This window comes from Hemitrygon akajei, chromosome 12, assembly GCF_048418815.1.
Source record: "Hemitrygon akajei chromosome 12, sHemAka1.3, whole genome shotgun sequence".
Taxonomy (NCBI): Eukaryota; Metazoa; Chordata; class Chondrichthyes; order Myliobatiformes; family Dasyatidae; genus Hemitrygon; species Hemitrygon akajei.
Window position 1 is genome coordinate 40,448,162 of NC_133135.1, and position 23,444 is coordinate 40,471,605.

General features: G+C 40.5%; 1 protein-coding gene across 1 annotated transcript in view; it reads right to left on the reverse strand.

Moving 5' to 3' along the window:
- ccdc17 (coiled-coil domain containing 17) overlaps nt 1–23,444 on the reverse strand; it is a 92,092-nt gene that overhangs the window by 43,645 nt on the left and 25,003 nt on the right. The window contains exons 4-6 of the mRNA XM_073062443.1: nt 18,047–18,109; nt 15,501–15,630; nt 7,198–7,351 (exon numbers count right to left, since the gene is read on the reverse strand). Of these exons, the coding sequence (XP_072918544.1) occupies nt 7,198–7,351; nt 15,501–15,630; nt 18,047–18,109 (347 nt within the window). The remainder of the gene's footprint in view (nt 1–7,197; nt 7,352–15,500; nt 15,631–18,046; nt 18,110–23,444) is intronic.

Here is a 23,444-nt window from a genome sequence, read left to right on the forward strand (position 1 = left end):
TGAGGTTGCTCTGACAGACAAGATGAAGGAGAATCCTCAGGGCTTCTATAGATATATTAAGAGCAAAACGATAGCAAGGGACAAAATCTGAAGAGAGTAGTAATCTTTGAGTGGAGCTGAAAGAAATGGGGGAGTTCTTAAATGGGTATTTTTCATCTGTATTTACTTGGAAGACAGACACTGCATTTACGGATGTGAGGAAATGCAGCAATGAGGTATTGAACTCTACAGATTACAGAGGTGGCAGTGTTTGCTGTCTTGAGGAAAATTAGGATGGATAAATCCCCAGGGCCTGACAAGGTGCTCTCTCTGACCTTGTGGGAGGCTAGCGCAGAAATTGCAGGGGCCCTGGCAGAGGCATTTAAAATATCATTAGCCATGGGTAAGGTGCCAGAGGATTGAAGGATAGCTAATGTTGTTCCATTGTCTAAGAAAGGGTCTATGTATAATCCAGGAAATTATAGGCCAGGCCAGTGAGCCTGATGTCAGTAGTGGGATAGTTATTGGAAGGCAGTCTAAGGGACTAATATACAAATATTTGGATAGACAAGGACTGATAAGGGAGAGTCAATATGGCTTTGTGCACAGTAAGACATGTTTAACCAAACTGTTTAAGCTTTTCAAGGTAAGTTGATGAAGTGAATGCTTTCTACGTGGACTTTAGCAAGGTCCTGTATGGGAGGCTGGTCAAGAAGGTTCAGTCATTTGGCATTCAAAACCATAAGACCATAAGATATAGGAGCAGAATCAGACCATTTGGCTCATTGAGTCTGCTCTGCCATTTCATCATGGCTGATCCACTTTTCCTCTCTGCCCCAGTCTCCCGCCTACCTCCACATCCCTTCATGCCCTTACCAATCAAGAATCTATCAATTTCTGCTTTGAATATATATAAAGACTTGGCCTCAACAGCTGCTTGTGGCAATGATTTCCACCACTCTTTGGCTAAACAAATTCCTTCTCATCTCTGTTCTAAAAGGATGCCCCTCTATTTAGAGGCTGTGTCCTCTGGTCTTAGACTCTCTCACCATAGGAAATACCATCTCCATATCCACTCTATCAAGGTCTTTCTCTATTCGATAGATTTCAATTAAGTCACCCCTCATTCTTCTATATTCTAATGAATACAGGCCTGGGACCATCAAATGCTCTTCATATGACGAGCCATTCAATCCTAGATTCATTTTCGAGAATCCCCTCTGAACCCTCTCCAATTTTAGCATCCTTTCTCAGATAAGGAGCCCAAAATTGCACACAAAATCCAAGTGAGGCCTCACCAGTGCTTTATAGGCCATAGTCAGCATAGTTTCCTCAAGGTAAAATCTTGCCTGACAAATCTGTTGGAGTTCTTTGAAGAAATAACAAACAGGATCAATAAAGGAGAATTGTTTGATGTTGTGTACTTGGGTTTTCAGAAGGCCTTTGACAGGGTGCCACGCATAAGGCTGCTTATCAAGACAACAGTCCATGGTATTACAGGAAAGATATGAGCATGGATAAAGCAATAGTTGATTGGCAGGAGGCAAAGAGTGGGAATAAAGGGAGCCTTTTCTGGCTGGCTGCTAGTGACTAGTGGTGTTCCACAGGGTCTGTGTTGGGACCAGCTCTTTTTATGTTATATGTTAGTGATTTGGGTGATGGAACTGATGGCTTTGTTGAAAAGTTAGCAGGTCATATGAAGATAGGTGTAGGTAGTTTTAAGGAATTAGAGAATCTACAGAAGGACTTTGACAGATTAGAAGAATGGGCAAAAAAATGGCAGAATGAATACAGTGTTGGGAAGTGTATGGTCATGGTAAAGGTAAAAGAAGTGTAAGGGTTGACTATTTTCTAAATAGAGAGAAAATACAAAAAAAAAAACTGAGGTGCAAAGGGACTTGGGAGTCCTTATGCACGATTCCCTAAACGTAAATTTGTAGGTTGAGTCAATGGTGAGGAAGGCAAATGTGATGTTAGCATTAATTTCAAGAGGACTAGAATATAAAAGCAAGAATGTAATGTTGAGACTTTATAAAGCACTGGTGAGGGCTCACTTGGAGTGTTGTGAGCAGGTTTGGGTCCCTTATCGGAGAAAGGATGTGCTGCCTGTGACTAATGGTGTTCCACAGGGGTCTGTGTTAGGACCATTTCTTTTTATGTCGAAGATATGGATGATGGAATTGATGGCTTTTGTTGCAAGGTTTGCAGACAATACAAAGATAGATACTTTATTGATCACAAAGGAAAGTACAGTGTCACAGTAGCATTCCAAGTGCACAGATATGCAAATATTAGAAAAGTAAAAAACAACAGAAAAAATAAGTTACCTTAAAAAATAAGATGTACAAGATTTACAAGTCAAAGATTACAAGATTTATAAGATTTCCAAGACAGGTGGAGGAGCATTTCAAAGAACTCCAACAGATTTGTCGGGCAAGATTTTCCCTTGAGGAAACCATGCTGACTACGATCTACTTTATAACGGGCCTATAATTTCTTTTCTTCTGCCCCTCTCCCTGCTGGAAGAGTGAAGTGACATTTGCAATTTCCCAGTCTTCACGAATCCAGTGATAAAAGATCATTACTAATGCCTCCTAAATCTCTTCACCATCCTCTTTCAGAACCTTAGGGTGTACACCATCTGGTCCAGATGACTTGTATACCTTCAGACCATTCAGTTTCCCCAAGAACCTTCCCTCTAATTATGGTAACTTCACACACTTCATGCCCCTCCCCCCGTTACCCAGAACTTCCATCATACTGCTGGTGTCTTCCACAAATACAAGATGCAAAATACTTACTCCATTTGTCCACCATTTCCTTGTGCCCCATAATAACATCTCCAGCGCAGTTTTCCAGTGGAACAATATCCACTCTTGCCTCTCTTTTACACTTTATGTATCTGAAGAAATTTTTGGTATCCTCTTCCTCTTTAACATTATTGTCTAGCTTACTGTTGTATTCCACCTTTACCTAATTATTTTGTTAGTTGTCTTCTGATGGTATTTAAAAACTTCCCAATCCCCTAACTTCCCACTAAATTTTGCTCTATTTTTCAGCAGTCTCTCTTTGGCTTTTATGTTGGTTTTGACTGCTCTTGTGAGCCATGGCTGTGTCATCCTGCCTTTAGAATACTTTTTCCACTTTGGGTTGTATATAGTCTGTGCCTTCCAAATTGCTTCCAGATGTTCCAGCCTTTGCTGCTCTGCCACCATCCCTGCTGTTCTTTTCCAATCGATTCTGGCCAACTCCTCTCTCATGTCTCTATTATTTCCTTTACTCCAGATAATACTGAAACTGACTTCATTAGTTGTCTTTTGTACATGGTAAATGGTAGGGCATTGAAGAATGCAGTAGAACAGAGTGATCTAGGAATAATGGTGCATAGTTCCCTGAAGGTGGAATCTCATGTGGATAGGGTGGTGAAGAAAGCTTTTGGTATGCTGCCCTTTATAAATCAGAGCATTGAGTATAGGAGTTGGGATGTAATGTTAAAATTGTAGAAGGCATTGGAGAGGCCAAATTTGGAGTATTGTGTACAGTTCTGGTCACCGAATTATAGGAAAGATGCCAATAAATTAGAGAGAGTACAGAGGAGATTTACTAGAATGTTACCTGGGTTTCAGCACCTGAGTTACGGAGAAAGGTTGAACAAGTTAGGTCTTCCTAAGAAGGTTGGCGTCATTCAATGTCTGTAGTGAGATGCTGAAGATGTTCTATAGGTCAGTTGTGGAGAGCGCCCTCTTCTTTGTGGTGGCGTGTTGGGGAGGAAGCATTAAGAAGAGGGACGCCTCACGTCTTAATAAGCTGGTAAGGAAGGCGAGCTCTGTCGTGGGCAAAGTACTGGAGAGTTTAACATCGGTAGCTGAGCGAAGGGTGATGAGTAGGCTACGGTCAATTATGGAAAACTCTGAACATCCTCTACATAGCACCATCCAGAGACAGAGAAGCAGTTTCAGCGACAGGTTACTATCGATGCAATGCTCCTCAGACAGGATGAAGAGGTCAATACTCCCCAATGCCATTAGGCTTTACAATTCTACCGCCAGGACTTAAGAACTTTTTAAAAGCTATTATTAATGCTTTTTGAGATAGTGATTTAGATGCATATCATATTTTTTACTGAGTTAAGTAAATTAGTTTTGCTACAACAAGTGTATGGGACATTGGAAAAAAAAGTTGAATTTCCCCATGGGGATGAATAAAGTATCTATCTATCTATCTATCTTTATTCTTTGGAGCTTAGAAAATTGAGGGAGGATTTGATAGAGGTATTTAAAATTATGAGGGGGATAGATAGAGTTGACGTGGATAGACTTTTTCCATTGAGAGTAGGGGAGAATCAAACAAGAGGACATGAGTTAAGAGTTAAGTGGCAAAAGTTTAGGGGTAACACGAGGGGGAACTTCTTTACTCAGAGAGTGGTAGCTGTGTGGAATGAGCTTCCAGTAGAAGTGGTAGAGGTAGGTTCGATTTTGTCATTTAAAGTAAAATTGGATAGGTATATGGACAGGAAAGGAATGAAGGGTTATGGGCTGAGTGCAGGTAGGTGGGACTAGGTGAGAGAAGTGTTCAACACGGACTAGAAGGGCCAAGGTGGCCTGTTTCGGTGCTGTAATTGTTATATGGTTATATATGGTTATATGGTCAGTGAAGCCTAATTGAGTATTGTGTGTAGTTTTGGTCACCAACCTACAGGAAAGATGTAATTAAGATTGAAAGAGTGCAGAGAAAATGTATGAGGATGTTGCAGGAACTTGAGAACCTGAGTCATAGGGAAAGGTTGAATAGATTAGGACTTTATTCCCTAGAACGTGGAAGATTGAGGGGAGATTTGATAGAGACTTGCAGAAATATGAGGAGTATAGATAGGAAGAATGCAAGCAGGCATTTCTCACTGGTGTTGGGTGAGATTACAACTGGAGATCATAGGTTAACAGTGAAAGGTGAAATGTTTAAGGGGAACGTGTGGGGGATCTTCTTCACTTGGAGGGTGGCGAGAGTGTGGAATGAAGTACTAGTGCAAGTCCTGCTGAAGGGTCTCAGCCCCAAAAGTCGACTGTACTTTTTTCCACAGGTGCTGCCTGGCCTGCTGAGTTCCTCCAGCATTTTGTGTGTGTTGCTCGGATTTCTGGTATCTGCAGATTTTCTCTTGCATGCTAGTGGAAGTGGTGGACGGCAGGTCAATTTCAACATTTAATAAAAATTTGGATACGTACGTCGATAAGAGGGGTGTGGAGTGCTATGGGACTAGGGAGATTAATGTTTTGGTACAGGCTAGATTAGTCAAAGCGCCTATTTTTATGCTGTAGTGTAGTGCTATGGTTTTATTAACAAGTAGAATATTTGCATCAAAATATTGCCCAGAATACATAAAATTACATCAGTTTTGAATATTGGGCCAACCACAGTGACAATATGGCCAAGAAAACTACCAGTGCCTCTATTTCCTCAAGAAGCAAAGGAATTTTGGCATGCCCCTTCGATCTTCTGCAAATTTTATCAATTCAGCACAGGAAGCATCTTATCTGGGTGCATTATTGCTTGGTATGGCAACCGCTCTGCCTATGTCTGCAAAAGTCACAGAGTTGTGGACACAGCTTAGCACATCACGGAAACAGGCTTTCCCTCGATGGGACCCTATCTACACATCCAGCTGCCTCATGAAAGCATCATTGCATTTACATCACTATTGGCCCACAGGAGAATCTTGCTGGTCTGGAAATCTGCCGCTCCCCCATCTACTACTGCTTGGTTAGAGGACATAATGCTTTTTCTGAAATTAGAAAAGATTAAATTCACTTTGAGGAGGTCTGTGAAAAAGTTCTATTCGAAATGGGGACCTTTCTTGTCATATTTTGGGAGTCTTAAGAAATTACCTACTAGTTTGAGGGCATTTGATTGTACTTGGGAAGTTGCCTCCCTTTTAACATGCATGTGATTTACCTCACAGGGTGATTGAGGTTGATGAATTGAAATATGAGTGCATTTTGGATCATCTGACATGTTGTGGATGTGTGTGGGCCTTTGTCTTGAAGTAGTGTGGGGGTATGGCTGTGAAATGTCCGTACTTGTATTTGTGAACGTTGTATTGTAAATACATTAGCTGCCATGGTATGTTCTGGGAGGGCAGGTGAGGGGAGGCTTGTTAGGGGTAAGATATAAAAGCAAAATGGAGGAAAATGTAATCTATTATGTATTCTGTATTGTGTAATTCCTTCAATAAAAATATATTTTTTAAAAAAAGGAAAGCAGTCAGCATAATCAATGATTCTACCCACTCTAGTTACTCTGTCTTCCATCTGGCAGAAGAATCAAAGCCTGAAAGCACATACCCACTTGGCTCAAGGTCTCTTGACTTCAGCAACTTGGTCATTGTATCTTTTACCTTACCGTCTACCTACACTGCACTTTCCTTGCACTGTAACAGTTTATATAAACTCTTACCGTTTTACTTTGTATTGCCCAAGCACTGTTGTAATGAATTCATCTATATTGACAGTATGTAGTTTTCACTGTACCTCAGTACACATGATAATAATAAACGACTTTACCAAAGCCACATAGCCTGAGCAACGGCCGCACCTCCAGCAGTGAGCTAAAGGGACTGAAAGATTTGAGGGACAGCATTCGTTGTCACAACTTTCACTGATTACAAATGCTGCGAAGGTGATTTAACAGTTTCTAAATGTTGCTGGAACAATTAAAGATAAAATATAAATTATTTAAAAATATGTTGAGGCTAACATTATTTACAATATTCAGAAGTTAAAAATTATTTTCTTTAAACTTAAATGAACTTGCATTGTCATTTGTTTTAAATCCATTATCCTAAAATCCCTAACTAAATACTCAGATCATGAAACTTAACTAGGTCTAACTTGGCAGAGAAGCTGAGAAATAACTCGCAGGATTTTAAAAAATGGGGCATCTTGTCAAAATGACGTTTGACCATCTTAACTGAAACTGTGAAACAAAAATTACAGATTCAGCATCCCAAAGCCGGTTTGAGTTTGCATGCATGGAACCTCCTAACACATGCTTCCACTTACGAGTAAGATTCAAACCAATGTTTTTGTTTGGCTTTCCAAATAAAAAACAGTAAATGTCTCAAAAATAGTAAAAGCAATTAAGGCCAACCGGAACATTTACTGAATAATTAATAGAACAAAACAAAATTAATGTAATTATGCATCTCCAGTTGACATTGATACGCACACAGTGTCCATATGAAGGTGTTCAATCTGCTCTCGGAGTGCATCCAGTGACTGCTGGTTCTTCTCCTCCTTTGCCTTGAGCTCCAGCAACATCTGCTCAATGTGGATTGTGAAGTGCTCTTTAGATGAAAGCTCTTCTAACCGCTGATGTATTTCTTGGGGGGGGGGGGGGAAACAAAACATTGCATCTCTATAAAAGTCTTGTTAGACCACATTTGGAGAATTGCATCCAGTTCTGGTCACCTTATTAATAGGAAGGATATGGAAGCTTTAGAGAGGGTGTAGAGGTCCTTCAGGATGCTGTCTGGGTTAGAGAATATGTCTTATGAGGAAAGGTTGAGCGAGCTAAGGTTTTTATCTTTGGAGCAAAGGAGCATGAGAGGAGACTTGATAGAAGTGTATAAAATGATAAGAGGCAATAGATAGACTGGACATCCAGCGACATTTTCCCAAGGGAGAAATGGTTGAGTATTTAATATTTCAATAACATTTGAGTAATCATGTATCTATATTGTTTGATTAAACTTTCTTGTTCATTTAAATAATTCATTATGGGTTATAAGTATAAATACGTGAATTATATACATCATCATACTACCACATAATACCTGTGCGCCTTGCTTAAAGCAAACACAAAATTAGACCCGTATTCCCAGAGTCTTACTCAGCATTCTAAAGTTACAAAAAATAACATTGTTGATGGAGGTATTTTTAAAACAAACCTGAGATGACTTTTGAGCATGTGAAGGGCAACAAGATATTTGAGTTTTTAAAAAAGTACAAGTGAATACACAGCCCAGCATGTACAGAAATTGTCGAGTTAAAAAAAATGCAGGCAGTAAATGGAAGAATTCATTTGTTCATTAAGAATAAGTACAGGGTGACAACAATCATTTTCAAAAAGGCAGAAATGACTGGCTACTTTGGAAATATTGATGAGTTTGATTACTCTACAGGTAACTGGCTCATATATACTGAGCAATTTCAACAATATTTTGAAGCAAATGAAACAGGCAATGAGTAACAATTGCCAATTTTCCTGTGTGCACAGGGTTTAAAGGCATACAGTTGGCTTCAAAGTTTGACTGCTCTAACCTAACCAGCAGAAATGTGAAATGAAATTTGCTGATATTGTCAATACAACGCAGGACCATTTTGAATGAAATACATTGTTGATTGCAGAACACTTTAGGTTTCATAAGTGGAATAGCTGGACTGAAAGTGTTGTACATGAATGCATGCAGCATAAGAAATAAAATGGACAGTCTTGAAATTCAGCTACAGATTGGCAAGTATGACATTGTGGCCATCTCTGAGACTTGAATAAAGGATGGTTGCCATTGGGAACTGAATGTCCAAGGATATACAGTGTATCGGGTGGTGTGGCCCAGTGTATAAGAAATAATATTAAATTATTAGAAAGGGATGACGTAGGATCGGAAGGTGTAGAGTCTCTATATAACCATATAACAATTACAGCATGGAAACAGGCCATCTTGGCCCTTCTAGTCCGTGTCGAACACTTCTCTCACCTAGTCCCACCTACCTGCACTCAGCCCATAACCCTTCATTCCTTTCCTGTCCATATACCTGTCCAATTGTGTACAGTTTTGGTCTCCAGGGTTAAGGAAGGACATCCTGGCTGTAGAGGAAGTGCAGCGTAGATTCACGAGGTTAATTCCTGGGATGTCTGGACTGTCTTACTGATGCACCATCAATAACTCACTCTGAGACGTAAGAAGCGAGATATCGGCTTTTATTGACTGGAAGAATGAACATCACTACATCCTGGAGAATGAGGCCGGGCTCAGGCCTCAATCGCCTTTATACAGGGGTCTGTGGGAGGAGCCACAGGAGCAGTCAGCAGGGGTCTGTGGGAGGAGCCACAGGAGCAGTCAGCAGGGGTCTGTGGGAGGAGCCACAGGAGCAGTCCAGACAGGGATATGTAGTTCACCACACTTACACAGAGAGGTTAGAGTGAATGGGCTTGTACACGCTGGAATTAAGGAGATTGAGAGGGGATCTGATTGAAACATATAAGATTATTAAGGGATTGGACAAGATAGAGGCAGGAAATATGTTCCAGATGCTGGGAGAGTCCAGTACCAGAGGGCATGGTTTGAGAATAAGGGGTAGGTCATTTAGGACAGAGTTAAGGAAAAACTTCTTCTCCCAGGGAGTTGTGGGGGTGTGGAATGCACTGCCTCAGAAGGTAGTGGAGGCCAATTCTCTGGATGCTTTCAAGAAGGAGCTAGATAGGTATCTTATGGATAGGGGAATCAAGGGATATGGGGACAAGGCAGGAACCGGGTATTGATAGTAGATGATCGGCCATGATCTCAAAATGGCGGTGCAGGCTCGAAGGGCCGAATAGTCTACTTCTGCACCTATTGTCTATTGTCTATTTTACTTTAAATGACAAAATCGAACCTGCCTCTACCACTTCTACTGGAAGCTTGTTTCACACAGCTACCACTCTCTGAGTAAAGAAGTTCCCCCTCGTGTTACCCCTAAACTTTTGCCCCTGAACTCTCAACTCATGTCCTCTTGTTTGATTCTCCCCTACTCTCAATGGAAAAAGCCTATCCTCGTCAACTCTATCTATCCCCCTCATAATTTTAAATATCTCTATCAAGTCTCCCCTCAACCTTCTACGCTCCAAAGAATTAAGACCTAACTTGTTCAACCCTTCCCTGTAACTTAGGTGCTGAAACCCAGGTAACATTCTAGTAAATCTCCTCTGTACTCTCTCTATTTTGTTGACATCTTTCCTATAATTTGGCGACCAGAACTGTACACAATATTCCAAATTCAGCCTTACCAATGCTTTGTACAATTTTAACATTACATCCCAACTCCTATACTCAATGCTCTGATTTATAAAGGCCAACATACCAAAAGCTTTCTTCACCACCCTATCCACATGAGATTCCACCTTCAGGGAACTATGCATCATTATTCCTAGATCACTCTGTTCTTCTAGGAGTTGAGTTAAGAAATGGAAAGGGTAAAAGGACCCTAATAGCAGTTGTATACAGGCCTCCAAACAGCAGCTGGGATGTGGATTACAAATTACAGCAAGAGATAGAAAAGGCGTGTCAGTGGGCAATGTCATGATAACCGTTGGGGATTTTATCATGAAAGTGGATAGGGAAAACCAGGCCAGTACTGGACCTCAAGAGAGAGAATTTGTAGAATGTCCAAGGGATAGCTTTTTAGAACAGCTTGTTGTTGAGCCTACTAGGAGATAGGCTGTGCTGAATTGTGTGTTGTGCGATGATCCGGAGGTGATAAAAGAGCTTAAGGTTAAGGAACCCTTAGGGAACAGTTTCACTTTGAAACTTGAGAAGGAGAAACTAAATTCTAATGTGTCAGTATTTCAGTGGAATAAAGGAAATTACAATGGCATGAGAGGGAAACTGGCTAAGGTTGACTGGAAAGGGATGCTTGCAGGAAGGACAGCAGAGCAGAAATGGCTGGAGTTGCTGTGAAAAATGAGGGAATTGTAAGGCAGATAATTCCAAATAAGAAGCAATTTTCAAATGGAAGAAGGACACTACCGTGGCTGACAAGTGAAGTCAAACCCTAAAACCAGCAAAAGAGAGGACGTACAATGAAGCCAAAGCTAGTGGCAAGATAGAGGATTGGGAAGCTTTTAAAAACTTGCAGAAGGAAACTAAGAAGGTCATTAGGAAGGAAAAGATGGATTATGAAAGGAAGCTGGCGACTGATGTCAAAAGCTTAATTTTAAGTATATGAAGGGTAAAAGAGAGTTGAGGGTAGATACAAGACCAATAGAAAATGATGCTGGAGATATTGTAATGAGAGACACAGAGATAGCAGACGAACTGAATGTGTATTTTGCATCAGTCTTTACAGTGGAAGACATCTGCAGTATACTGGACATTCAAGAGTGTCAGGGAAGTGAAGTTTGTGCAGTGAAAATTACAACTGAGAAGCTTAATGGTGTGAGGATGGATAAATCTCCTGGAGACTCTGAAGGAAGTAGCTGGAGAGATTGCAGAGGCATTAACAACAATCTTTCAAGAATCGATAGATTCTGGCATTGTACCGGATGACTGGAAAATTGTAAACATTACTCTGCTATTTAAGGGTGGGAAGCAGTAGAAAGGAAACTATAGACCAGTTAGCTTGATATCAGTGGTTGGGAAGTTGTTGGAATCGATCGTTAGGGATGAGATCACGAAATACCTGGAGGCACATGACAAAATAGGCCAAAGTCAGCATGGTTTCCTGAAAGGAAAATCCTGCCTGACTAACCTACTGCAATTCTTTGAGGAAATCACAAGCAGGGTAGACAAAGGAGATGGAGTAGATGTGGTGTACTTGGATTTTCAGAAGGCCTTTGACAAGGTGCCACACATGAGACTGCTTAACAAGATAAGAGCCCATGGAATTACAGGGGAGTTACTAGCATGGGTGGAGCATTGGCTGATTGTCAGAAAACGGAGAGTGTGAATAAAGGGATCCTATTCTGGCTGGCTGCCGGTTACCAGTGGGGTTCCACAGGGGTCAGTGTTGGGACTGCTGCTTGTTACAATGTGCGTCAATGATTTGGGCTATTGGACTTGTGGATTAGTAGCTAAGTTTGCCAATGATACAAAGATAAGTGGAGGAGCAGGTAGTGTTGAGAAACAGAGGGCCTGTAGAGAGACTTAGATAGTTTAGGGGAATGGGCAAAGAAGCTGCAAATGAAATACAATGTTGGAAAGTGTATGGTCATGCACTTTGGTGGAAGAAATAAACGGGCAGACTATTATTTAGATGGAGAGAGAATTCAAAATGCAGAGATGCAAAGGGACTTGGGAGTCCTTCTGCAGGATACCCTAAAGGTTAACCTCCAGGTTGAGTCAGTGGTGAAGAAGGTGAATGCAATGTTGCCATTCATTTCTAGAGCTATAGAATATAAGAGCAGGGTGTGATGTTGAGGCTATATAAGGCGCTCGTGAAGCCACACTTGGAATATTGTGTGCAGTTTTGGGCTTCTTATTTTAGAAAGGATATATGGACATTAGAGGGTTCAGAGAAGATTGGCGAGAATAATTCCAGGAATGAAAGGGTTACTGTATGAGGAATGCCTGGCACCTCTTGGGCTGTATTCTCTGGAGTTCAGGAGAATGAGGGGGGGATCTCATAAAACATTCCAAACGTTAAAAAGCCCGAACAGATTAGATATGGCAAAGTTATTTCCCATGGTAGGGGAGTCTAGGACAAGAGGGCACAACTTCAGGATTGAAGGATGTCCATTTAGAACAGAGATGCAGAGAAATTACTTTAGTCAGAGGTAGTAAATCTGTGGAATTTGTTGCCACGAGCAGTTGTGGAGGCCAAGTCATTGGGTGCATTTAATGCATAGATAGATAGGTTCTTGATTAGCCAGGGCATCAAAGGGTATGGGGAGAAGGCAGGGAAGTGGGGATGACTTGAAGAACTGGATCAGCCCATGATTGAATGGTGGAGCAGACTCAATGGGCCGAATGGCCTGTTTCTGCTTCTATATCTTATGGTCTTATGGAATCTAAAAGAAGGGGAATCCATTTCAACATAAGTCACTGAATTGAAGGGATTGCCTGAGCACTGTCAGTTCAATGATGGACTTATTGATACACTGAGGCATCATTTAGTTAGCAGAATCTTGTGAGAAAACATTCAAAAACAGCTCTAACTGAAGTATAGCTTACATTTAAAGGAACAGTTGAAATTGTTGTTTCAATGGAAACAGCTGAGACACAATTGAATTGCAGTCAAGAATGAAAGTGAGCATGAAGAAAATTGCAACATCTAAACAGAAACTGGCTATGTTGAATACATTGTGTTACCATTGTAGCAGGGGCTCACATGCACCAGACCAATGCAGGTTTAAGGGCAAAACTTGCAGAAAATGCAACAAAGTAGGACACATACCAGGAGCATGTTGGGCAGACAAAAATATATGGATTGGACAGGGAAAAGAAAAAAAGCTAAAAAGTCAAGTTGCAGTTTCAAAAAGAGCACTAATCTGCATGCTGTTAATGAAAAATCTGATAGTGATGAGTGTGACACCAGACTGACTTACAATGTAAAAACTAACAATAGACAAGCAATAGGGTTTACACCAGAAGTATTAAATTAATATGGAATTGGACACAGGTTCAGCTTCTTCAGGCATTCCACAAAATACATTTGACAGGCATTTCAAACATTCTAAACCAAAGCCTGCATATATCTAATTAAGAACTTATACTAGAGAAAAGACAACTCCTGTGGGAATGACATTCAATTCAGTGAAATACAACAACCAACAAGCCACATTGGGCTTGTCTGTCGTAAAAACAGGAGGACTAACATTGTTGGGATGTGATTGGTTGAGACAACTACAACTTGATTAGAGATCCATCTACCATTTGCATGCCACACTCCCTGCAATTAAGTCAACCGAAAGTGAATTAAGAAAGGTACTGGATGATTCCACAACTGTCTCCATGTCGAACACCAGGAATCATTCCCTAACAGAGAGTAAAGAGGTGTTGGTGCCAACCTTTATGCTTCTGGTTAGAAAGCATATTAGATCATGGAAGGACTATGCTTCTCAAAAGCAGTGGTCTGACTACAGCAGTCTTTGTCGGTAACATATCTGAGAAAGCTGATATATTAATGAGGCCGTTACTTAAGAAATGGGTTTGGTTTTAGCTGGCAGAGTTTAAGGAGCTTCAGGAAAGTTGCAAGCATTCATCTTTTGTGAGTATTAAGAACCAGAATCTACTCTGTGTGCATTGAAATTATTGTATGAACTTCAAGTGGGAGATGAAAGTTGCTTGTAAAGGTAGTTGCTTATAAAGGCAGATCAAAGCCCAGCTTGATGAATGGAAGGCTAAGAAAGGAGTCAATGGAGGTATGAAAACAGAAAATTCATCAGATCATGTTGTGGATGAGGAAACCAAGAGAAGAGATCAGATTGTAAAGGAGGAAATAGAAGGATTAATAAGACAATACTCCAGTGAACTAAAAGCATTTTCCCAAGATCAAGATGCACAAACCATGAGAAGAAAGGTGTCCGGAGCTATTAGAACCAATTCCTGCAATCTCAGAGTCATCTCCTCCAACCACCATGGAGGTGGCCTCAGAACCTGAGATTGTTTCACAGCCACAAGTCTCACCTGCCAGGCAGAGTGACCTCCCTTGTGAGGAAAGACGTTATCCCACAAGAATACAAAAGCCTCCATAGTGATCAAGTCTTTAGGCCTGAATGGGACAATTTAAAATTTCCTATTCTGTGGGTGCCTGTATATGGGAGTTGTATTATATAACATACAGCCGGTGGTGTAATGATATCAACACTGGACCTCTAGGCAGATGGCCCTGAGATCAAATCTGACTGGTCCTAACCTGTGCAGCAGCAATATCTGTGTGGAATAAGAACTGGCAATCTACTTCTGTATCTTGCCATGAAAACCCTATCTGTGGACAACTACACTATCTATAGGGTTGCCATGAGTTGATGACAACTCAACATCATATAACATGTGATGTATATAGTTGAGATGCATTTTCAATTGAGTTGGAGTTCATTTGAATTAGTTTAACATTTTGAAATTACTAAACATAACAGAAAAAGTAAAACAAGGGGCCATAATTTTAAGGTGGTTGGAGGAAATTATGGGGCGGGGTGGTTGTCAGAGAGAGGTTTTTTTTTTATAAACACAGAGAATGGTGTGTGTGTGGAATGCATTGCCAGGGGTGGTACATACATTAAGAACATTTAAGATACTCCTATATAGGCACTTAGATGAAAGAAAAATGGAGGGCTATGTGGGAGGGTAGGGTTAGATTGATCTTGGAGTAGGTTAAAAGACTGGCACAACATCGTTGGCCAAAGGACCTGCACTGTTCTATGTTATGGTATTTTTTTTTAAAGTTTCAATTTTTGTCATAGGTTATTAAGGAGATGTGGCTGGTTCTAGCACAAAAAAGAATAAAATGCTCATCTCCAATCGGACTCTAAATGGTGATAGGTCTCTTTTTCCAACTAACACAAGGTCCAATCATTGCTATTTTCACTGGGATCTTGACGCAGCAATAATGAATGAATGCCAACAAGCTTTCAGGTCAGGATGGTGCACACCTTGAAGAAAACATGGTGTTATTGTTGATTCCAGAAGAACTTTATGATGCTTTTCTATGAGAATTGGTAATTAAACTCTACCTTTATCTACAAATATTTGTTATAACTGAAGAACGAATGTTAATTAAAGCTAAGTCCATTTTAGTTGGCAATTGATGGCAAGATTGTATAAAGCTCCTTACCCTCTCTTTGCTCCTCCAGTTCCCTGTTACGAGCTTGAATGTCTGCTAGATATCGGCCATGCATTTCAGATATTTCTCGTACACGTTCTAGGTGCTCCCACTCTCGCTGGACTCTGGGGCTCACCTCAGACTGTTGAATATTTATTTATTTAAAAAGTTTAAATTTTCTTAGTTGAACTTCCACAAACAAATTATGCCAATTTTCTTGAGTTATTGCACATAATTGTTTTTACCAATATTACCAACATGATCATTATGCACCAATTAGACACTGCAAGTGTGACAAAGCTATTCATTAACAAATGCTGTGTAAATTAAGCTAAGATTATGCTATACATCTGGGGTTCAAGCAAAGAGAGGAGGTAGAACCAAGGGTGAATCCAAGCACAATATGCTTGCTGAGAACAACATTGATTAATACAACTTCACAAAGCTTTAAAAGTCTTGACAGCAAATTTCAAGAAAACTGAGAAAATTTAACAAATTTTCATTAAAAAAAAATTACACAGTAGTTTTAAATTCACTCCATATTCTAGAAATAGAAGTTGGAATTAACAATTTCATCTCATTGAGAGTAACTGAATACCATCAAGCAGGAGCACCTGTGGTTGCTACAGTATCCACTTCTAGATATTAGTGAAAATTTAAAGATCTGATGTTATCCTTTCACGCATTAATGACCTTTCTGTTTTTTAAAAGAATTGATCAAGGCTCATAAAGTAAAATAATCAGCAGGCTCAGCAAAGACCAAGGGATATTCTTTTCAACTAGTTTCTTCAATACCTAACACTAACTTTTTTTCATGCAAGACTATGGAAAGCCTATCATGCCAAAATGATAGAGGCTTTGTCCACCAATTTTCTATTTTTCTTTGATACCATGGAAAATGGTTCATCCATTTTGCATTTCACTGCTCCATCACTAATCCTGTATCTTTCTCCAAGATGACTTTCAGTAGAACATAAATAGAACAACATAACGCTGGATAGGTCAGTGATTCATAGTGTTGTGCTGATCTTGATGTCCAGTTGCACTAAATGTCCTCTTCTTGTGTTATCTTCTTTTCATTCCATATTTGTCTTCATCAAAATACTTCTTCAGCTCAACCAAACTGCCTATTTCCACTACAACCCCTGGTAATCCAGTCCAGACACCTAGCAGTCTGCATTTAAAAAAAAAAACAACTGTAAAGAATACCTTTAAACTAACCACACTCCACACAACCTTTAAAGCATGCCCTCTTCCATTAGACAGTTCTACCTTAGGGAAAAGATTCTGACTGTTTAACCCATCTGTGTCTCTCATAATTTTAAAATCCTGGCAGATCTTTCCTCAGTCCCTGACAGGGAAGGGAGATCAAGCCAAGTTTGAGCAACCTTTTCTTATAGCCTGTATCCTTTAATCCAGCCAGCATCTTGTAGATATCCTCTGCACCCTTTCCAGTCTTCACATCCTTTATTCATGGGATGCCTAGAACTGCACGCAAGTGTGATCTGGCTGAAGTGGTATATAACTACTGCATGACATCCTAACTCTAATTCTCAACACCTCTTTCAGTGAAGGCAAGCAAGCTGTGCTCATTGTTTACCACTTTATTCAGTCGTGTACTCACTTTCAGGTGGCTATGGAACTGAACTTCAAGATCCTTCTGTACCTTAATGCTATTAACTGTCTATATTTTCCTTTCAGTGGCCTTCCAAAGTGCATCACTGGACACTACCATAAATTAAACTCCATCTGCACTTTTCCAGCCATATTTGTAACTGATACTTTTTCAAAGCCTCAGCAATCTCCTCACTTGCTTCTTTCAATATTCTGAGAAATATGCCATCAGGTAAAATATCAATAACATATATATTGGGCTCGATTCATACTGAAGGGCTTTGTGTCCAGCTTGTCTTCTGGGTGTGACATTTCTAGCTATGCTTCACCCTAAATTGGAATCATTTGTTCAACAGACCATTACTGGGACAGTCACAGCCTTCAACTGTGAATTAAATGGTAACACAAGGATTACTGAGTGCGCTGTTTGAAGCTCTTGTGTTACAGCAACAAATGATTGACCATAATTAATCAGTCATGTTGTATTTAAATGAGAGTTCCCTTGGAAATTTCACTCAGCATTTTGGTGTTTACAATATATACTTTAACTGGGAAGGCCAAACTTCTGTGCAGACATCCATAAATGATTTGACAATGAGTGAATAACACAAAGACACCTGTATTTTTAAAGGAGATGTGCAAAAATATTTGAAGTAAGGAAATATTATAGGAATACAGAAAGAAAATTACCTTTCAGGATAATAGCCAACCCAAAGCTAAGAGGGTCAGCTTTGGGCTGGTTATTGTACTGAAAGGTTAGTGAGGGGCTGAATGGTCTCCTTTGCTAAATTCCTTGCATGTAAGGAGCAACTTGAAATCACCTTTTTCTGCGCTTAGTTGAAGTGGAAAGGAAATGTCAATTGGAATCTCAACATGAGGCTCATGTTGATGTACACAGCATGTAGCAACCAACCCAAGTAAGAAAACCACAAGCTTTTACATACCTCCTCTTGCCAAGATCTATACGTGGGCAAGCTTCCTTCAATTGACATCTGTAGTTTGTGAAACTAAATGAATGTAAAAATAGCAAAAAAAATCAAATGCAGTGATCTATTGTTAGAAATGAAATGCTGCAGAATATACATATTGAAAACAAAGGGACAAAAACAAAAGGGTCATAAACTTGGAACAATAAAGAAAAAGCACGACTCTGTTGTGAGAATTTCAAAGTCAATATCCCTGGAGCAAACTTTTAGTTACACTTTCTAATCTGGTCCAAACGTGAAACTTATCAATTAGTTTTGCTGAGGCTTTATTTTGTAATCCAATATATGATACTGATCGAAAGGTGCAGTAATCTATAGATTTTGCAAGAAAAATTGACAAGTTAGGTTTTCTGAAACAAAATTTCTTCAACTATGAAATAAAATTGAATAAAACAGTTGCAAAAAGTAGATTGTCCTGGTCATCCTTGATTCACACTAGACTATTGTGAAGTCTGGTTTGGTCGCCTGGTGAGAAAATACTCCAAACTGACAAAATATGAATTATAAATAACTCATTCCCTCTACTTCTGGCTCCAAATATAATGCACTCCAACAGAGTTTCTCAAATCTTAAGAATGAAACCTACTCCACAATTTGTCAAGGTATTTAGGCTGATAGAACATAGAACCATACAGCCGAGAAACATGCCTTTTAACCCGCAATATAGTGCCAGATGAATTAAATTAGCAATCAAATTGCTAACTAAATTAATCCCCTCTGCCTACAAATGTCCATATTCTTCCATCTTCCTTATATTTGCATACCTATCTAAATTTAGGCCTGCAAACAGCAGCACAATATGGATTACAAATTACAGCACGAGATAGAAAAGGTGTGTCAGAAAGGCAATGTCATGATAATCGTTGGGGATTTTAACATGAAAGTGGATTGGGAAAACCAGGCCAGTACTGGACCTCGAGAGAGAATTTGTAGAATGTCCAAGGGATGGCTTTTCAGGACAGCTTGTTGCTGAGCCCACTGGGGGATTGGCTGTGCTGGATTGGGCGTTGAGCAATGATCCGGAGGTGATAAAAGAGCTCAAGGTTAAGGAACCCTAAGAGAAAGTGATCACAATATGATCGAGTTCACTTTGAAACTTGAGAAGGAGAAACTAATTTCTAATGTATCAGTATTTCAGTGGAATAAAGGAAATTATAGTGGCATGAGAGGGAAACTGGCCAAGGTTGACTGGAAAGGGACACCAGCAGGAAGGACAGCAGAGCAGCAATGGCTGGAGTTTCTGCAAAAAATGAGGGAAGTGTAAGGCAGATAATTCCAAATAAGAAGCAATTTTTGAATGGAAGAAGGACAGTACCATGGCTGAGAAGTGAAGTCAGACCCTAAGTAAAAGCAAAAGAGAGGGCATACAATGAAGCCAAAGCTAGTGGCAAGAGAGAGGATTGGGAAGCTTTTAAAAACTTGCAGAAGGAAACTAAGAAGGTCATTAGGAAGGAAAAGGTGGATCATGAAAGGAAGCTGGCGACTAATAACAAAGAAGATACTAAAAGCTTTTCTAACTATATAAAGGGTAAAATAGAGTTGAGGGTAGAAATAAGACCAATAGAAAATTACACTGGAGATATTATAATGAGAGACAGAGATGGCAGAGGAACTGAATGAACATTTTGCATCAGTCTTCACAGTGGAAGACATCTGCAGTATACCAGACATTCAAGGGTGTCAGGAAAGTGAAGTTTGTGCAGTGAAAATTACGACTGAGAAGGTGCTCAGGAAGCTTAACGGTCTGAGGGTGGATAAAACTCCTGGACCTAATGGAATGCATCCTCAGGTTCTGAAAGAAGTAGCTGGAGAGATTGCAGAGGCATTAACAATGATATTTCAAGAAAAATAGATTCTGGTATTGTACCGGATGACTGGAAAATTGCAAATGTTACTCCAGTATTTAAGAAGGGTGGAAGGCTGCAAAAAGGAAACAAAAAACCTGTTTGCCTGACATCAGTGGTTGGAAAGTTGTTGGAATCGATAGTTAGGGATGAGATTACCGAATACCTGGAGGCACATAACAAAATAGGCCAAAGCCAGCTGGTTTCCTGAAAGGAAAATCCTGCCTGACCAACCTACTGCAATTCTTTGAAGGAATTACAAGCAGAATAAACAAAGGAGATGCAGTGGATGTGGTGTACTTGGACTTCCAGAAGGCCTTTGACAAGAGGCTGATTAGCAAGATAAGAGCCAATGGAATTACAGGGAAGTTACTAGCACAGGTGGAGCATTGGCTGATCGGCAGAAAACAGAGAGTGGGAATAAAGGGATCCTATTCTGGCTGGCTGCCGGTTACCAGTGGAGTTCCACAGGGGTCGGTGTTGGGACCGCTGCTTTTTACGATGTATGTCAATGATTTGGACTATGGAATTAATGGATGTGTGGCTAAATTTGCCGATGATACAAAGATAGGTGGAGGAGCGGGTAGTATTGAGGAAAGAAGGGAGCCTGCAGAAAGACTTAGATAGTTTAGGGAATGGGCAAAGAAGTGGCAAATGAAATACAATGTTGGAAAGTGTATGGTCATGCACTTTGGTGGAAGAAATAGCTGGACAGACTATTACTTAGATGGAGAGAAAATTTAAAATGCAGAGATACAAAGGGACTTGGGAGTCCTTCTGCTGGATACCCTAAAGGTTAACCTTCAGGTTGAGTTGGTGGTGAAGAAGGTGAATGCAATGTTGGTTATCATTACTAGAGCTATAGCATATAAAAGCAGGGATGTGATGTTGAGGTTCTATAAGGCGCTCATGAGACCACACTTGGAGTATCGTGTGCAGTTTTGGGCTCCTTATTTTAGAAAGGATTTACTGACATTGCAGAGGGTTCAAAGAAGATTCACGAGAATGATTCCAGGAATGAAAGGATTATTGCATGGAATATCTAGCAGCTCTTGAGCTGTATTCTCTGAAGTTCAGGAGAATGAGGGGGGATCTCATAGAAACATTCTTAATGTTAAAAAGCCCAAACTGATTAGATATGGTGAAGTTATTTCCCATGGTAGGGGAGTCTAGGACAAGAGGGCACGACTTCAGGATTGAAGTACGTCCATTTAGAACAGAGATGCAGAGAAATTACTTTAGTCAGAGGGTGGTAAATCTGTGGAATTTGTTGCCACGAGCAGTTGTGGAGGCCAAGTCATTGGGTGCATTTAATGCATAGATAGATAGGTTCTTGATTAGCCAGGGCATCAAAGGGTATGGGGAGAAGGTAGGAGAGTGAGAATGACTGGAAGAATTGGATCAGCCATACTCAATTGGCTGAATAGCCTACTTTTGCTCCTGTACCTTATGGTCTTATGGTCTAACATCTCTTAAAAGTCTCTACGTATCTAATGTATTTGCCTCCATCATCAGCCTGGGCAGTATATTCCAAGCACCCATCATTCTGTGTTAAAAAAAAAACTTGCCCCTCACATCTCCTTTGAAATTACTCATCTCACCTTAACTGCATGCCTTCTGGTATTAGACATTCCAACCCTATACTTTGGAGAGATACTGTCTGTCTACTCTATCTCTGCCTCTCATAATCTTATAAAACTTTATCAGTTCTCCTGTCAGGCTCCATTGCTCTAGAGAAAACAAACCCACGTTTGCCCATCTTCTTGTCATCTAAAGCAGGCAGCATCCTGGTAAGCCTCTTCTGCACTCTTTGCAAGGCCTCGACATCCTTCCTTTAATAGTGGGACCAGAACTGTTTGCAATACTCCAGATGTGGCCTAACTAGAGTTTTATAAAGCTGCAACATAAATTCCTGACTTTTGAACTAATAAAGGCAAGCATGCCATATGCCTTCTTAACCAGCCTATCATCAACCTGTGTAGCCACTTTTAGGGAACTATGAACTTGCATTCCAATATCCCTCAGCTCATCAACACTGTTAAGGGTCTTGTACTTACATTTGACCCAAAGTGCAGCACTTCAGTCTATCATTTCTCCACTCATATCTGCAACTCATCTGAATTCCGCTGTATTCTTTGTCAGTCTTCCAGGCTATCCACCAATCTTCGTATCATGTGCAAATTTGCTAACTTATCCATCGACATTTTCATCCAGGTTGTTGGTATTCATCACAAACAACAGAGGTCCCTGTGGCACACCAGTCATCATGGATCTCCTCCTAAAACAAGACTCTTCAACCACTACTAGTCTTTGATGGGCAAGCCAGTCCAAAATCCAAATGGCCAATTCTCAATGGATTTCATGCATCTTAATCTTCTGGATGAACCTCCCATGAAGGACTTCGTCAAACGCCTTACTAAATTCCATGTAGACATCCTCAGCTCTACGATCATCAACCAACTGGTCACCTTGTCAAAAACCTCAATTCGTAAAACATGGCTTACGCTGCACAAAACCATGCTGGCTCTCCCCAGTTAGGCCATGGTTTTCCAAATGCTCAATAATCCTATCCCCAATTATCTCCAGTAACATCCCTACCACTGATGTGAGACTCACTGGTCTGATTCCCTTCTTGAATTATCTACTTTGCCGTCCTCTGGAACCTCACCTGTGGCTAGAGAGGACACAGAAATATTGGTCAAAACCCCAGCAATCTCTTCTCTTGCCTCTTTCAATATCCTGCGGTATATCCCATCAGGCCCCAAGGATTTATCCACCTTAATGCTCTTTAGGAGACCCAAAACCACCTCTTCCTTTACTTTGAAATACTCTGGCATATCAATATGCACAACACTGATCTCCCTATCCTCCATGTCCTTGCCCTTGATAAATACTGATGTAAAGAAACTCACCCACATCCTCCACATCCAAGCAAATGCTTTCCCCTTTATCCTTGAGTTGACTTAGCCTTTTGCTCTTGATGTTTGAATAGAATGCCTTGGGATTCTCTTTAATCTTACTTGCCAAGGACTTTTCCTGGCCCTTTCTGGCTTTTCTAATTCCATTCCTGAGTTCTTTTCAGGCTTCTTTATGATACTCAAGGGCTTGAGTGATTCTAGTTTCTTAAGCTTTACATCCTTTTATTTTTTCTTGACTAAATTCATCACCTCTCTTGACATCCAAGCCTCTCTTACTTTGCCTTCCTTGAATTTCCTTCTGACTGGTACACATCTGTCCTGCACTCTATGCAGTTGATCTTTAAACACCCTCCACACTGTGGTGAACTACATATACCTGTCTGGACACGCCCCCCCCACCCCCCCCGCTGACTGCTCCTGTGGCTCCTCCCACAGACCCCTGTATAAAGGCGATTGGAGGCACTGCTCCTCCCTCAGTCTCCAGGATGTTGTGTGATGGTCTCTTGCTGCTGACAGTGCTTTCTTCCAGCTAATAAAAGCCTATCTCTCGCTTCACATCTCCGAGAGTTATTGATGGTGCATCACACACGTTAG